Raw genomic sequence first — 16,687 nt, 5'->3', positions numbered from 1 at the left:
TGACTGTGGCCTACTGCCAGCACTAAAATACATTTGAAGTTTTAAGAAATAAATCAAATGATATAATGATATACTTGGCTCTGCAATCCTGTCATGCTTTTTTGGGTTTTCCAAATCCATTGACTTATTTATAAAATTTCCCATATGACTTGGCACTTGAATCTGCAGTATTAATGTAGTTAGAAGTCTACATTCTGACTAAATCCACCTATCAGCTGTCAAGAAAATAATAAAGGATAATATTTTTGCCTGTCAAACTTGCAAATAAAAGATGAAAAGCCATTTCTCATTTGCTGCAATAGTAGTAATAACATGTTCTTAAAAGTAAATTTGTTATGACTTTCCCAAAACATCTTCAAGTGTTTTTAATTATATGCATTTTATGTTGTAAAATGACCTTGGGCACCAAGAGAATACATTATGTTTTTTCTGTCAAAGTAGATGATAGAGAAGTGTTGCCCCACATGGAAACAATGAAAGTCAGATTCCTTCTTAGGACGTAGGATGGGGTTTATTTGAGTTTTGATGTCAGGAGAAATAAGTCAAAGCAACATCATCAGAAGTAAGCATAATTTTACTGGCATTCTCCTGAAAAATAATTAAAAGTCAGAAATTTCAATTCTTTATATATAAATTTTACTGTGGCCCGTGCAGGTTTGTTAGAGCTAAGTGCAGCAGAGCAAGACTGTTATGGTTTGGAAATTAGGTGAAAAGTAACTGTTTAGATTCTCATAGGGTGTTTTGATCTTCATAGCATTAGACAAGAAGATATGCATCTCTAAAGCAGCAGCATGTAGTGGTCACTGAACATAGCTTTCTATGTGGTGCAATCCTTGATCTGTAAAGGTTAGAAGTACAACACATCTTACAGAGCTTTAAATACTAAGCTGTGTTTGGCAGCTTCAGAAATTAAGTCATTCCTTTACTAGCCATCTGTCTCTGAGGCAAGACCAAAAGGGTTCCTAACTTACATAGGCAGCTTATAGTAAAACTGCTGCTGAGCTGGGCTCTTGGTTTACCTTTGTGAGGTAAGAAAGGATCTGGGCCAAAATTCTTCAAAGTGGTTTTGCTCCTGCCCTTTGACATGGGGACAGCAAATGACAGCAGAATTCTTGAATTATGAAGTGAAAGAGGAAGTTATCCACACACCAGAAAGGGCAACAGTAATGGAACAAGGACAGAGCAGGGCTGCACAGGGAAAAATACAGGGGTGATGATCAGGGGAACTAACCAGTCTCTTCTGACCGATCTTAGCAGCATTTGGGGCACTGGATGCATTTTGACCTGCATTTTACATAATGTAATATACTATAATGTATTTTATGTAATTTATATAATGTAATATACTATAAATAAAACTTTATATATGTTTTATATATATGGTGTATGTAGCCTGTATATAGTTTATATGTAACACATGTTGGGCAGTGCTTTGCTTTCCTTTGTCTATGGGGGATTGCCAGAGTTAAATGGCAGTTTTCATTACCTAACACTTATGATGTAAAATGAAATATTAAGGTATAGATCTGTATCCTTAAGGAACCCAAACACCCTTAGCAGTATCATGAGGTGCCACCATATAATAACTGTTTTCCTCCCCTGAGTTGTTTGATATACTGAGAGAATGCATGCTGGATAGAAATCTAAGCTACTCCAGCTACCTCTTTGCTTGTTACAACTGCAACATAAACCAGAATAACCTACCTAGTGATTGTTATGTGTAAAGCAGAAATGCAAATGAAAAAAAAAAAAACCCACAGGTTTTGATAGGTTTAGAGTCCCTTCAAGTGTGAGTTACTTAAAAAATACTTAGTTATTTAATTACTGAAATGAGATGGCTTTTTTTAAAAAGAAAGAAATAAGTGGAGTTTGGTAAAAGTACTTCTTCAAATAAAAGCAATTTTCAGTTGATGCATATCTACTAAATAAAGAATAAAGGTGCTCCTCAGCATATTTGTTTTGTAAGGGTCAGTGTAAAACAAGAAGTATCTTCTGACTTTAGTTCAACCTCAGCCCTTAGGTATCTAATTTCATCTCCTGTTTTCTCTGAGAAAAATTATGAAATACAGTTAATTTGGAACATTGTTCAGGGTGACTTATGCTCCCACATTTTTTGTTCATGTTATACAGTACTTTATTGTTTTTACTGGAAAGGCTATGAAGATACTTTCTTCCAGCATGGAATCAACTACAAGTTACATAGAAAATGAGCAACAATTTGCTTGTCTCCTTTTGTAATTGTTTTGCAATGAACTTTTCATAGTGTATAATTGAATACTAATCATAGTGTTTGAGCATTTCTGGTACAAGTGGCACATCTTGCATCTGCCTCTCTTGCAACCACTTTGGGGTTACTCTTTCTCCACTTAAGAAATCTCTAGAGTGAGGAAGTCTTGAGTGGACAGGGCGTTTTATCCTCTGCATATTTTACAGCAAGATTTTGCGGCCTTGAGACAGTTCCCAGAGGGTGAAGCATGAAAAGTGCACTTGGCTGGACTGATGTTGAGGAGGCAGGGACCAGTGCCACATCAGGGGAAGGGGAAGGCCATGGGCACCGCTTGTGACAGGGATGAACTGTGTCATTTCTTGGAAGATGTGAGCGAGGAAAGGCAAGCAAATTGAATAGACTTTGGCAATGGTCCCAAACAGGTTGAGGAGGAGAATTAGCCACATTAATGATTAATGATTGCAAAGCTCATTCAGCTTGAAAAGTACTTTCTATAAGTGCTAAGTGCTGGCATTAAAAATGTATGCATTTTCATTTTAATCCACACTTGGTGTCTGCAAATGGAGAGGAAAGAGAAGAGCCAGCAGTGCCATTTTAGCAGCACTAATCTCTCACTACAGCTGAAATTACAGTTTGCCAATGCATACAGCCTAGAGTCTGGGTCTTGCAGAGCTCAGCCTGTGGTCATTGCTGCTCGTAGTTCTCTTGAACTGCTCCACTAGCTACCCTACAGAGTTTAAAGTGAAGGCTTGGAAACCTTCTGCAAATCAAACGTTTACTAAGTGAACAGTTGTCCTCATTAAGTCCCTACTGATAAAGACATAAGCTATGGTCTGTCGCGCATGGATTTCTCTGCACAATAAAAAATTTTAAAGGTGTCAGTTATTTGTATCTTTTTGTTTTTCAAAAAATAGACCTGTTTTCAGGACTGAGTGGGAGACACAGGGAAAGGGGACTCTAACAGAAGTTGTTGTGGACCAGAGCAACAGAGACTGTGTGGGCAGGAAATGAAGTTTTTGCTGCAGTCAAGCTGTGAGGGCTAAAATCTAGAATAATGTGTTAATACAGGTCTCTGAAAGGAGCTGAGTAGACAAATCAAGAGGCAGAAGAGAAAAAGAGGCTCAAAGTCTAGACTTTAACAGCTGCAAGCCCTGTGCTTGAGGGTTAGGCTATAAGGTGCTCATTGATGGCGTGGTTGGAAGGAGGAAACAGTTTTGCGCTCTGACCTGCCGTTAGGCACACCAGCCTTGGCAAGGTCAGTGCAGCCCTTTGCCTTCCCAGGCTGGTAGTGAGTCAGCAGCTGCATACCTTTTTGCAAGTATGTGGAAATGGTAACTGAAGTCCCTGTTTTGCCAGTTTGCTGCAGAGTATGGTATCTTTCTTACCTCTCACACAGCTGGATGCTGAGTTTGTTTCATATCTTCATTTCACTCTGCTGTTGGTCTAGCCTCACTGTTTATTCACACATCTGGTAACAGGGAGTTAGGGGTCTCCTTCTGTAGTTGTCTCTGGTTTGCCACTGCCAGCTGAGCTCACAAGCAGGGCAAGAATGCCACAGGGTGACCAATCCACTGGGAAGCAGACCCTGGTTTGCTCTTTCTGTGTAATGTTGAACTGGAGGAAGTTGCAGAGAGAAGGGTTTCTGTTTCTATCATTCCCTTGCCTTCCCAGCAGACCATGCATTAGCTCTCACCTTCATGTGGGAAGGGTGGAAGTGGAAGGGGGTTGTTGCCCTTCAAGAGTAACAAGGTTTGGTCTTAATTTGCCTTTGGACAAAAATACCCTCTTATCTCTTTTGTTGAGAGCTGTGTCGTGTGCTGCTGTGTTAGAGGCTACATTTTCAGTTATGACTTGGGTAAAACGCTGTGGTTGCTAGGAGAGAAAAGTATTGGTATTACCAATATTTATTATTCAGTCCCCATGGAAACTGTAGTTCTTCAGGGAGTCCTAATTCTCACATTTTTCCTTCCTATGGAAAATTTATCTCTTTAACCATGGTTATTTTCTAGAAAAATGAAGGCAAGATATACAACTCCCTTTGTGCTCTGGTATGCTTGACAGATGTCTGTCTTTGGGGAGTTACTGATTACTAAATTGTGTTGTAGCTTCCAGTCACAAGGATCTCTGGAGTGTCTAATTTTACCATGATGATGTTATATTATTTTTTTCCCTTCCTCTTTGCTCCCTGTTCAATTTGTCCTTTTCCCCATTGTTATTTTTTTAATTTGCTGCATATTTGAATTTGATGAAGAGTTATTTGGTTAACAATTGCACTCAGTGATCTTAAGGGTCTTTTCCAACTTAAATGATTCTATGATTTCATGGGGAAATGAACTTTACTGTTTTCTGCTTAAAGGTATAACTGTGGCAAAAGCTGTGAGTATAGCCCATGGCTGTAAAAGGGACACCGTAGTACCTGTTTTTGCAAAGTTTGACTTCTTCCTATTTTCAGAGGAAAGCTGTTAAAATAGTGAGTGATTTATTCTTGGTGGGATAGTGAACTCAGTCCTTGGTTTTCTTACAGTGCCTAAAACAGTATGTGGAACTTTTGATCAAAGAAGGTCTAGAAACAGCAATCAGCTGCCCTGATGCTGCCTGCCCAAAGCGAGGGCATCTGCAAGAAAATGAAGTAAGTACACTTTTACTGCAAACAGGGTGTTTTCTTTTCTTTACAGGATGTTTAAATGTGTCTTGCTCTGTATGTTACAGCTTCCATTGTTGGCAAGACGTTTTAATAATTCACAAAGGTCAAATATTTTATCTCTGTTTAAAATTATTTAGATTATTGCTGCTCCTAATTGGAAATTTGTCTTTCTTTTGCTTCCTTCGACAGATTGAGTGCATGGTTGCATCAGAAATCATGCAAAGGTATAAGAAGCTACAGTTTGAAAGAGGTAACACATAATACTACCTACTGAAGGCTGTGAGAATGGTATCATTCCAGAATGATCCTATAAATCAGAATCTGTCTCTGCACATGTTCATGTAGTAGCATTATGCATTAACTGTTTGGTCATCACAAAAAATAGAAATAAATCAAAACCAAAACCCAAAAAGTAGTTGTTTCTGTTCTTGCCTGTGTGATTCCCAGAACTACAGCACTCTTGGAATAAACTAAGGAAAGAAAATTGCTATGTATTATATTGCTAAATAACTAAGGGAGAGAGTGACTTCTATTTTGAGCTTTGCTGTTTAAGTTGACTACTAGTACTGTAGGGGCTGGGGAGGTAGACTGACCCCTTTCACAGAGTCAACGTTATTTCCTGGGATGGCATCTGGTGCAGAATTACCAAGGAGTTCTATGTGTAGTGTATAATGATACAAGCATTAACAAGGTTCATGTTAAGAATATGAGCTGACTGCATGCTTGTCGAGATGTGGAATGGTTTGGTCATGGAGACCTTAAGGTTTTGCTGAGGGCAGGACCCAACCTAGAAACCACTGAAGTAATTTCATTTTTTAGTTAGTTAGTTATTTATATTGTCTTCAGTGGGCTTTGAAACAAGAAATAACTTACCTGTAAGGAACCTTCAAGAAAGGGATCAAACTGTATAAGAGTCTTATGCCATTGTTAATCATGTGGTCACATTAAGGCAACGCCAACTTGAAATAAGAGTCCTAATAGGCAAGACACGGTAAAAACACTTTCTAATGGGCTTTACCTGTGTAGTATATGCTGTGCTTAACTTGAAGTACAGCTGGAAAAAAAAACCAAACTTACTCTCAAAACAAGTTTAGTTCAGTGAATGGAAGCAGACCATGAATTTGGACTTGTGAAGCTCACTTTAGTTTGGTGTCTTTAGTTTGCGAAACAGGCCAGGTTTATGTCAAAGGGGGTAGCGTAAATTAAAAGGCTCCTTTTGAAAACTTGTGTCTTCAAAAGCCCTGCCAGCCAACCTCAGCTGAAATGCATTGTTATGGAAGGCCAGTCTCGTATCCGCCTTTGAATTTTGTTCTTTTATGTCACTTTGCAGAAGTACTGTTGGATCCATGCCGGACTTGGTGTCCATCGTCTACTTGCCAGGCAGTTTGCCAGCTCCAGGAATCAAGCCCACAGGACCCCCAGCTGGTCCAGTGCAAAGCATGCGACATTGAGTTCTGCTCTGCTTGCAAATCTAGTTGGCATCCGGGTCAAGGCTGTCAAGAGAACATGCCAATCTCTTTTCTTCCAGGAGAAACAAGGTAAAGTATTGCAAAAGATCAAGTATTTAGAAACTAAACACCCAATTATTGAACAAATCGGATTATGAATAGTAAAGAGGCATTTTCCTGATGTTTTGTTCTAAAGCTGTTTCCTTTTCTTAGTCATTCCTGTTCTTTTAATGCCATATTCCAAAACTGAATAGCTCTTGGCAGCCCTGATCTTTGCCACCATTCCCAGCAAAGTACAAAGCTGCTGCTTGGGCCTTTGGCCTTTTGCCTCAGTGGGAAAATATGACATCCAAGCAGCTCATGAGCTTCCTTGAAAGAAGATCTTGTTACTGTTGCTCTCCTGGACAATGTGAGGGTCAATAACATCATGCCAGACAGTGATTTTTAGGATGCCCTGTCAATCATCCTAACTGCTGCACGTTTGGCCCGCGATCTTAAGTTTTGTTTCAAGCAGTTTCCCATGGCATACTGCAGCCACTGAGTAAGAAAGACTGTTGTGCATGTGTTTCTCTTTATGTTTGGCCTTTTTCAAAGATTGTATTGCAGGTCAAGGCACCATTAAAGCCCTGCCCAGCCTTGGACTTGGTTACTCATGACTTGTCTTCTTTCAAGCTTTATTGTAGCAGATGACTAACTAGGATGCTGTCATGACAAGTTCCTGGTCAAATATACTAACTTTTGCTCATGCTTTTGTGTGTGCTTGAAAAGAACTGAAGCTTGCTAAATTTCATGGCAAGCTAAAAAAATGTCATAGTTAATTGTTTTACGCTTTATTTTTTACTTCACTGAGTAAAAGTTGTTTTTTTAAATTATTTTGGAGCATAATGGGCTGGCAGCAGCTTGAACTATAATGCATTTGGAGTTTCATATACATTTTATTGATACAAAGTAGTCTTCTGTAATACAGTTCCCCTTGTGTAAATAATTAGTGTGTGTCCTTTTATCCTGCTGTTGGGTAAACCAATCAGTCAAGTGTTAGTCCTGTTTTCCAGCAAACTGTTGATTCCCCATCAGTTATTCTTTTATCTCCATTGGCAGTTGTTACAGGAATTGTCATTTCTAAAGGCACATTTTAGTTATTAGTGTGCATAAAACCTGCATACAGTAGAAAGCTCCCCAAGGGAAATAAATTTTCTTCCAGTGTTTAAACATTCCTCTGTGTTGTGCCCTCTCTATGAGGGGCCGCCTGTGGTTTTGCACAGTTCTGTAAGAGAACAGTCAATGCTGCTGCTAACTCGTGAAGAGAGAGAGATCAACTCTGGAAGAATGACATGCCCCCAAAACCTAATGGCTCTTCATTTGGAGGGATAATCCTAGGGAGAATCCTCAAGGAGGGCAGAGACAATCTCTCCCTGGTGCCCAATCCAAAAGAATGTGGTCTGGGCTTATTGTGCAATCAAAGAATTGTTCCCTTTTCTGAGAAAGAAGGGAGAAAAAAGGAAAATGACCTAGAGGTACAAAACATTTAGGTGTAAACTAGCTGCTCATCTGATATATTCCAGGAGAAAACAGTTTAATATCTATTAGTATCACTAGATAACAAAAACAGTTGGTAAAATATGTGGTAAAGAAACTTTAATCTAGACATGGTAGTCATTAAACGCCTTTTCCAGAGATATGTTTGATATGGGTTTGGTTTTTGTTTTTGTTTTTACAAAAAAGCAGGCTTGCTTTTGTAGCGTGGTTCTTAGATGGTCTTCTTTAAACTGACATGGCCACACATCTTACTAATTTCTCACTCTCTCCCACAGTTCAGTTTTTAAAATGGAAGATGACAATGCTCCAATCAAACGCTGTCCAAAGTGTAAAGTTTACATTGAAAGAGATGAAGGCTGTGCCCAAATGATGTGTAAGAATTGCAAACATGCCTTTTGCTGGTACTGTCTGGAATCTCTTGATGTGAGTATATGCCGTTCACTCTGACTCTCAGAAGCCTAGAAGTTCATTGCTTTGCCATGCGGCTGTGTCTTTAGTGAATTAATAAATAGCTCACTGGCTTTTGGTCACAACCCACCAGAGCTGTTGCTGGAAATTTGATAGGATTTGTATGCTCTGTTTTACTTGTCTGACCTGTGTGATCTTAGCATTTGGTCTGTGTGAGTCAGTAAATAATTATTTAAAAGTAAAATTTTATGACAATAATTTGGTTACAATCTTTATATGGCAACTAGCATGGAGGAAGGGCATTGCTTTTTTTTTCAGTACTTATTTTTAAATGGTGCCCTTCTTGAAGGAGATACAGGATGAACATAGCAATGCTGTTAGTCTGAGGAAGTTTTAACAGACAAACTAGATTTGGTGTGTCACTAACAGTCAGATTTGTTTACCATTCATTGTATAGAAATAGATCTGAATAGGAACAAGAATACAATACTCTCCCAACACCAGGAATTTATCAGTCTATAAACTGTTTATATTTTTTAAAAATCAGCCTGTTATCGTTCCCAAGGATCGGAGTATATACAACATCTGTTTCCATGTTATCAGTTTTACTTTATAGAATTGTTAACAATAGCAAAGGAAGTTAGGTTCCCAAAAGCTACTGTGACTACTCAAAGCCTGCATTCTCATTTAATATTTTGTAGGATGATTTTCTCCTTATACATTATGACAAAGGACCTTGTCGAAACAAGCTGGGTCACTCCAGGGCATCTGTTATCTGGCACAGGACACAGGTAAGACTCAGATCTTTAAAAGGTCTGTACAGGTCTACTGCTGTCATAGTGTCTTTGTTTGCTTTACTCATTTTACACTTAAGGGTAAAATTCTGTGCCAAATGGTAACTGATTTTCATAGCAGATTTAAAGAGGGCAGTAGCTTGGAGAGGAACGATTAGTTCTAGAGAGGACATTCCTTGACAAAAAGCCAGAGAAAAGGTACGTTTGCAGAGTCACTTTAGTGCCAGTCCCAATATGTTCTCACTGAACCTGGAGGACAAACTAGGCTTTTCTTGAAGTACAGATTTCTTTCCATTTGAGCATAAGCCACAAGTCTATAAAATAACCCTCAAGTCTGGACAAACAGCTAAACTGAAATAAAAGGAGAAGGGTCTCACCCCTGTCCTTCCACATGCACCACTGGGTGCCTGAGCTATGGACTGGGTTTTGCTTGCCTTAGCCATTGGTATCTTAGGAACTGTGTGGGTACATTAAGCTTACTTGATACACCTGTAATACGAGGCAATTAATCTGATAGTTGGAATCTATTCTAAGCCACCGCAGTTTGTGTAAATATGTTTAATACATGGTATGTTTGATCAGCTCATTGTTGAGAAAGGAAGTGATCATATTCTAGCAATCAAGATATAATTCTGCTAAACCCACTAAAGACAAATCAACACTGCAATTGTTTCCTTATGTTGTTTCTTTGACTAAGTTGTTTATTCTTAGATTTACCCAAAGTAAATTGAGGTGAGCCTTTGATTTGTTGTTTGTGGGTTTAAAATAATATTGTTTTTGGCCAGAGGAAATGGCTTCATGCTGAGTAAGGCAGCAATTTCTTCAGAAGGTGAACAACCAAGTAGAAAATAAATAAGTAATACTCAACAGTCACTTTTATTTAAAAATAAACAAATGAAAACCACACCACCACTTCTACCCCCAAAAAATCCCCACAAAACCCCAACCAAACAAAAAGAAAACCAACACAACACAACAAACAAAATGAAACTTGATGATTTTTTTTGATGGCATATTGAGGCTGAAAGGAAGGTGTATATAGATATTTAATATTAATTACCAGTAATCAATTTATTCCATTGAGTTGCTAATTTCTATCTTGGCTCTGTTTGACCAGTGCATTTGGCCTAGGCTGTAAAGAGCTAGACAAGGGCATGCTGTCTCCAAAAAGCAGCATGGCAATAGTTGCAGCTCTTTTGTTTTTTGAAGATGAGAATTTAGCTTTGGTTTATATCAGTGGGAGATAATGCAAAGATTAGTAAATGGAAGTTGCAACCAATTGTCGGAGCCACTAAAAAATAAAAAGGAGTTATGAAACGTGCCCACCTCTGAAGCTGAAAAAGAAATTACTCTTGGGAAGAAATAAAGTTAGAGCAAGGAGGCTCGACAGCCAGAACGCAGGAGTGCCGGAGCCGGGGTTGGTGAGCGCTATCCCACAGCGCCATCTCCCGCAGCCATCCGGCCCTCTCACCCTGCTGAAATTCCCGGAGTGAAGTGATGGCAAAACGATGTGCAGGGTAATCAGAATGCGAAATTGCCCGTGGCCAGCAAAAGTGCTAGTGGATTGTCCCATCTATACCGTGGCTAATTAAATATTTTGCAGCTAATTGGAGTGGTGTATCTATACTTAGAAGAATTCTTAATGAATGCTGCACTCCTAATTTCATTTTGCCTTCTGTTGTGAGGTTTTGCTAGCAAATTAGCATTCCACTCCTGCCTTCATTATTCAAAATTACTCACAGGTACTCTTATGGGAATAAATCTAAATTATTTTCTCAAATAATTTGTGGGCAAATGGGGAACAGGCCATGAACCTCAATTTGAATGTTTTTCTAAATAATATTCCAAATTTCAGCCTTGTAGAAGTTATTAGTTTGGCACACTGACAGGATGGGTAAGTCTGTGGTCCTCTTCCCATGCTGGGTAGAGGGCAATTAATAAACGTCAATGAAAAAATGCTTTTAGAAAGTGTTAGATCTTGTCCCCTGAAGCAGCAGGATGAGCTTAGGTCTGGCTGCAGAAAGCCATTGCATATGCAAAGTCCTCCAATAGTCTGTAGTGTTTGTAATCTGTTACTGAAATTCCTAAGCTTTTGAGTAGTCATTTGCTTCTTTAGTTGCTTGAGAGCTAGGAAAACTCAAAAAGGCAAAAAGCCATCTGCATCACTTCCTGTGATGGAACCGAGTTGTGTGGCGTGGTTCTGACTGGAGCCATGAAACACCAACGTTCTGCTTTCCCTCACATTTGCTGGTCACAGGAGCTGACTGTAGTGTACACCTGGGGCAAGTCCTGGCGCTGGCAAGGCCGATGGCGTTTGATGAGGCCTTTTTTACAGCAACTGATGATGCACTGGTTCAGCAGACACATAATCTAGACAGTGCTATCCCTGATGCAGTGTTATCCCTTTTTCTTGCAGGTGGTAGGAATTTTTGCAGGATTTGGTCTTCTACTTTTGGTGGCCTCCCCTTTCCTTCTACTTGCTACACCATTTGTTCTGTGCTGCAAGTGCAAATGTAATAAAGGAGATGATGACCCTCTACCTACCTAGACTGCGAAAAGACTGGACTCATCACAACATATGTTTTTATTTTATTGTGCTGTTATGTTTCCCTCTTGCACTTACATTGCTGTAGCCTTACTTGCCCCATTCTGCTTTTAAATGACACACAGTCTTGGTTCCAGGAACTGTTGTTACTACTGTTATATAGATCACTTGATAATAGACAAGGAGGGTAACGAAGGCAAGCTTGGTGCTAAAGGGAGACCACGGACCTGGGTAGCTATCTGAAATGAAGAGGTGATATTGCTAAAAATAATGCAAAACGTTGGTGCTGCCCTGCTGGTGGACTGGGAACTGTACTGAACGACATCAGCAAAACAAGCTGAAAAAGCATACAAATATAAACTTCTGCATATCTGTTTGCTTCCAGGTTTGGTGTCTTATTCCTGTATATATTTAAGTTGCCTATCATTTAAATCAGATAGTCACACTTAGTGTGACTTTATTATGTTTATTACACATTGTTTTGTTAAAGCCATCACAATGTCCTTCCTAGTACCTATTCTTCCAAGTATAACAAAATTAGTAAGGTGCATATTGGCCATCCTATGCCTTTCTTGAAATTTGAGGAGGGTTGGAGGGACAAAGTTCATCCTGCTGCCTTCCACGAATTTTGTAAAGTCTTATAAGAAATTTGTTTGATTAAAAGCTACATTTTAAAATTAATTGATGAAGCTGTAGGGTTGAGTGGTGACACAAACCTGTTATCTAATCAAGGTTCTTTTAAAAATGCATTGATGGTATTGATTACCACTGGACCACTAGTGTTTTTCTGAATTGTTATTTTTTGCTGTTGTTTAGGGTTCTGCTACACTTATAGGGCTACATAACTTCTAATCCAGGTATCTTAATCTTTTTATAGATACATAGATATATAGATATATATAATCCTATTTAAACCAAATGTGTAAATAGCTGTGCTATTGAAATATTTTGGAAGTTCAAGATATATTGCTTCTGTCTTTAGGGCAATTATTAAAAAATACAGGACTAACTTTAATAGTTAGCAGACTCTTGAGTTATCAATGAATTTTCCCTTTGAAATATAAAAATACATCATGGTTATCCCTGTAGTTAATTATAAAATGCCTGGGATATATGTGGAAGTTGTACTTTACATTTAAACTACTTAACCCATTTCAGAGTTAATATTGTATGATATGTGGTGTATTGTGTTAATAACAATACTGTAACAAAGTAAGTTTTTATTTGAAAAATAATCACTTGATGGTTTAGCAGTATTCAGTGCTGTGTTTTCAGGGTGGTAAAGTGTGCTAGCCAACATACTACGTCATTGTGGTTTCTCTTTAGAAATATTTTGTTGAAAACCAATTTGCTTTGATTTTAAAGCCTACAAGAATTTGACTGATTTCTTGCTATGAAGTATGAAGCACCTGAAACAGTGTGTATGTCTGTAGTACTGAAGGAAAACCTTTTGTGTGGCTTGTGGACTGAAGTCTGACTGCATTTTTTTCATCATCATTGTTCTGTGCAATGTATTGAGGTGAATGGATATCTTGAAGCCAGAATAACTTTACACTGAAAATGTCTTAAGACCCTTAAATACAACTGCTTTTGTCTGCTGTCACAGGCTGGGAATGTGTTTTCATAGCTCAAGCATAAAAAATTACTCTTTATCTTTTGTTTTACACTGTCTATCTGGTAATAAAAATACTGTAGGGCACAGTTTTGAAAAGGGCCACTGTCTTTTTATAAAACTATTCTCCTCCCCCATCTTCCAGGTTTAATGCTATTCAAATTCAAACTGTGTCTAACCACAGATTTTAGCTCCAGGAGCTGGAGGGTATCTATAGTTCACTTATTTGGCTTGATTTTAATGAGTTCAACCATTATAATGTGAAGAAAAAGGATAGCTGGTTTCCGGAAAATATGAACTCCTTCTGATATCTTCCGGTTGTTTATGGCAGTGTGCAGTTAAGATCTTTTGTTATCTGAGTATTTGTAGTAGTTTAGAATTTGTTATTAAAAATTTCTTTGTTCTTAAAAAATATCTGTAGGGGAGACTGGGTAGTGCATTTGGTCACTGTTTGCCAGCCCCCAAGGGTATCTAAAGCACTGCTGAGTTCAGCAGGCAGTGAAGTGCTTATCTCCCTCTGGCTCTGGCATCGGGTCAGTCCATGTCCCAGAGATATGCCAAGCCAAGCACCTGGGTTGTCCTGAGTCATAGCTTCACTGTGCAGAAAACCTTCTGTGAAGGATTCTGAGAAGGACAGCTTCCTGCAGGTGAGCTTGAACTGTGGCCTCTCCTCCATTGCCCTGTAATTCTGTTTAACTGGTGAAGAAGAAAAACCCAGACAACAGGATCTAAAGATTTCATGGGTTATTAGTATTCTAACTGGGGGCACTAAGAGATTTTGCTGTATTGTGGCTGTGATTCTGATGACCACATAGGTATACTACTGGGGTCATAGTAAACAGCAGAGGTTCAGTGGCCTGTGAACAGTATTCAAGTGTCCTGGTATGATAAGATTTATTTTCTCTACGCCTCTCTTAGCCTTTATGTGTCAATACAGCATAACTTGAGTTTTCCAGAGTATTGTGTGGCCAGTTAATAATCAATGTCAAAATTAATGCATTTCCAAATTTAAAACAAAAAGGAAAGAAGAAGTCCTTTGCAAATACAGATATTTTTTGAATAATAATTTATAATTGATGCTCACAGGTAACATTATCTATAATGGGAAAACTATGTCAGTATATCTCTGATCTCAACATACTTGAATTGCTACTGGAGATTTTTATGACATAGCTCCTATTTCACATCCTGGTTGTTGAAATAGACTATATGCCTACATATATTTACCAAATACCTAGTCTTTTCAGGTTTGCTAAATGTCATTCCATCTGTATGGGATTTTTTTTGTTATTATTTTTGTTATTTTATTTTTTTAATGTTGATTTGGTTCCAAAGTAGCAACTTCTGATGGTAATGTATTATATTCAGAGTGTTTTAATGTTGCAGCTTATGTTCATACCGTGACATTTAATCCCTGAAATTGAATTGTAAATACATTATTTTAAACTCTGACATTTAAACGCCCTGCCATGGAAAAAGTAACGTCTATTTCTGCTGCTTTTCAAATGAAATTACAACAGCTATGGCTTTTTAGATTTTCGCCAGAAAAATAGGTATCACAGTATGATTTCTGTTGCATTTTTATGGTTCTGCTGTCATTTAGGAGTTTTGCATTCACACAGAATCACAGAGTATTCTGAGTTGGAAGGGACCCACAACAATCATTGAGTGCAACTCTTAAGTGAATGGCCCATTCTTAAATACTGTTTTTAATGGAGTTTGTAACGTACTTCATTTGCATGTTCTGGGTGAAGTGGTGTCATGTCTAGCGAGTGTTGAGTCCTGACTCCAGAAGCTTTGGATTTCCCCAGGCTTACCATTCATTAGTTGGGCTGAAGTCAGTCCTGAGAGAGACCAGGAGCGCAGCCCACATCAACTTCAGTGGTGGTAGCTTTGGGTTTTCCCCCACATTGGACAAGTCACTTATCTCCTTTTATCTCAATTTAACCGTCATTTTAATGAATGTTTGTCTACTTCACAAGAAGGTTGTGAGGGCAAATTAATTAGTTTTGAGGTTCTCCAAGAGTTTGTGAGGAATGTTTATATATAAAAGCTGACTGTTGTTTTATGTTGCTATTTCAATTTTATTCATGTTGGCAGTCATCCTGAAACATCCTTCTATTGACATTAGCATGTCAAGAATTTGGGATGCTTTCCACACATACCAAATAGCATAATCTTTCCTCAAATACTCCGGTTTATGAATTAGGCAAAATCCCAATTAACAGCTGACTGGATCAGATCTCAGCTTACATCTGATCTCCTGACATGCAGGAAACAAAATTAGTGAAAAGCTTTCATTTATGGAGCTAACAGGATAAAATATGCATAGGTCAGAAAAGTATGAAGTGCCTTTTTTTTTTTTTCTTTTTTCTTTTTTTCTTTTTTTTAATGTTATGGGCAGGAAGATAGAAATTAAATTCTGTGCATTTCATCTGTAGGCCTTTTACTGTATAGGAATAAGTGTGTTTAATGCAGGCCATTATCCCAGTGAGGTGCAGCATGCATAAAGCTTTGTGCAGGTTTGCTTTTTTCAAAAACCAAAGCTTGTACATTTCACATACGTAATCTGAAAGCCTGAGGAAAACAAGTAGAATATGGTTGTTGATAACAGTGATATTAAGGACATAAAAAAAAGCCTGTATCAGCGCTTAATTGCTAATGCACTTATACTAAGTAAGGCATGCTGTTTGTGTTTAGAGCCCCGTGGTCTTCATTATTGCTTTGATTTGTATATCTCTTACCAGAATTTCAGGAACATTAGGTGCAGGTACGTGGTCCATAACTGAACCTTTCTTGATCATTTTATCATGATGTATTTTAAACTTGTATAGGGATAAGCATGAAGGAGTCATGCATATGTATAAATAATGTATTTGATGAGTGTAAAAATAGTTCTGTTGATGTATTTGAAATGTAAGTACATTTTGTGCCACTAACACTGTGATGTATAAAAGAGCTGTTGAATGCCTTTTAATGTGGTGTTTTGTACTTTGAATCATACCGAAGAGTTTAATTTGTAATTTCAATAGATATTTTAAATGAGTGTGTCTCCTGTGATTCTTCATAGTGACTTTTCAGTTCTGTACGTCTGCTAAAGAAAAGTACTTTTGTACTTTTGTGGGACTATCTGGGCTTCTCTGCCTCACTGTCATTCAGAGCAAACACAGCCTGGAGACCTCCTGCTGCACTTCTGGGCATAATTGTGGTTTCTGACTCACTGTCTCCCAGTTTAGCTAAAAGAGGGAATCTGAGTATCTCTAGAGCTAATTTGACCCACAACTGGGTCTTTGGTCCAGCTCCTGTTGCAGTCCACTGATGGACTCTCTAGCCAGGTGAACACGCTGCCCTAAGGAACGCTCTGAGGTGTGTGTATATTCTTGCACCACAGGTTTAGATCTGGTGGAGGTGGCTGTGAGCAGCTTGTATTCCTCTCAGTTTGGTCATGCAGAAGGGAAACTATTAAAGGCAAA

General features: G+C 38.4%; 1 protein-coding gene across 5 annotated transcripts in view; it reads left to right on the top strand.

Moving 5' to 3' along the window:
• RNF144A (ring finger protein 144A) overlaps positions 1-15,578 on the top strand; it is a 63,681-nt gene extending 48,103 nt beyond the window's left edge. For all 5 annotated transcript variants that reach the window (XM_027890512.1, XM_027890511.1, XM_027890510.1 and 2 more), the window contains 6 exons: positions 4,752-4,856; positions 5,061-5,121; positions 6,202-6,409; positions 8,131-8,278; positions 8,965-9,054; positions 11,474-15,578. In XM_027890512.1, the coding sequence (XP_027746313.1) occupies positions 4,752-4,856; positions 5,061-5,121; positions 6,202-6,409; positions 8,131-8,278; positions 8,965-9,054; positions 11,474-11,605 (744 nt within the window). In that variant the 3' untranslated portion in view covers positions 11,606-15,578. The remainder of the gene's footprint in view (positions 1-4,751; positions 4,857-5,060; positions 5,122-6,201; positions 6,410-8,130; positions 8,279-8,964; positions 9,055-11,473) is intronic.
• The last annotated feature ends 1,109 nt before the right edge of the window (positions 15,579-16,687 follow it).

Source organism: Empidonax traillii, unplaced genomic scaffold (genome assembly GCF_003031625.1).
Source record: "Empidonax traillii isolate 1590-97213 ecotype Southwest subspecies unplaced genomic scaffold, ASM303162v1 scaffold291:size1517763, whole genome shotgun sequence".
Taxonomy (NCBI): Eukaryota; Metazoa; Chordata; class Aves; order Passeriformes; family Tyrannidae; genus Empidonax; species Empidonax traillii.
This window is presented reverse-complemented; position numbering and strand designations above follow the sequence as displayed.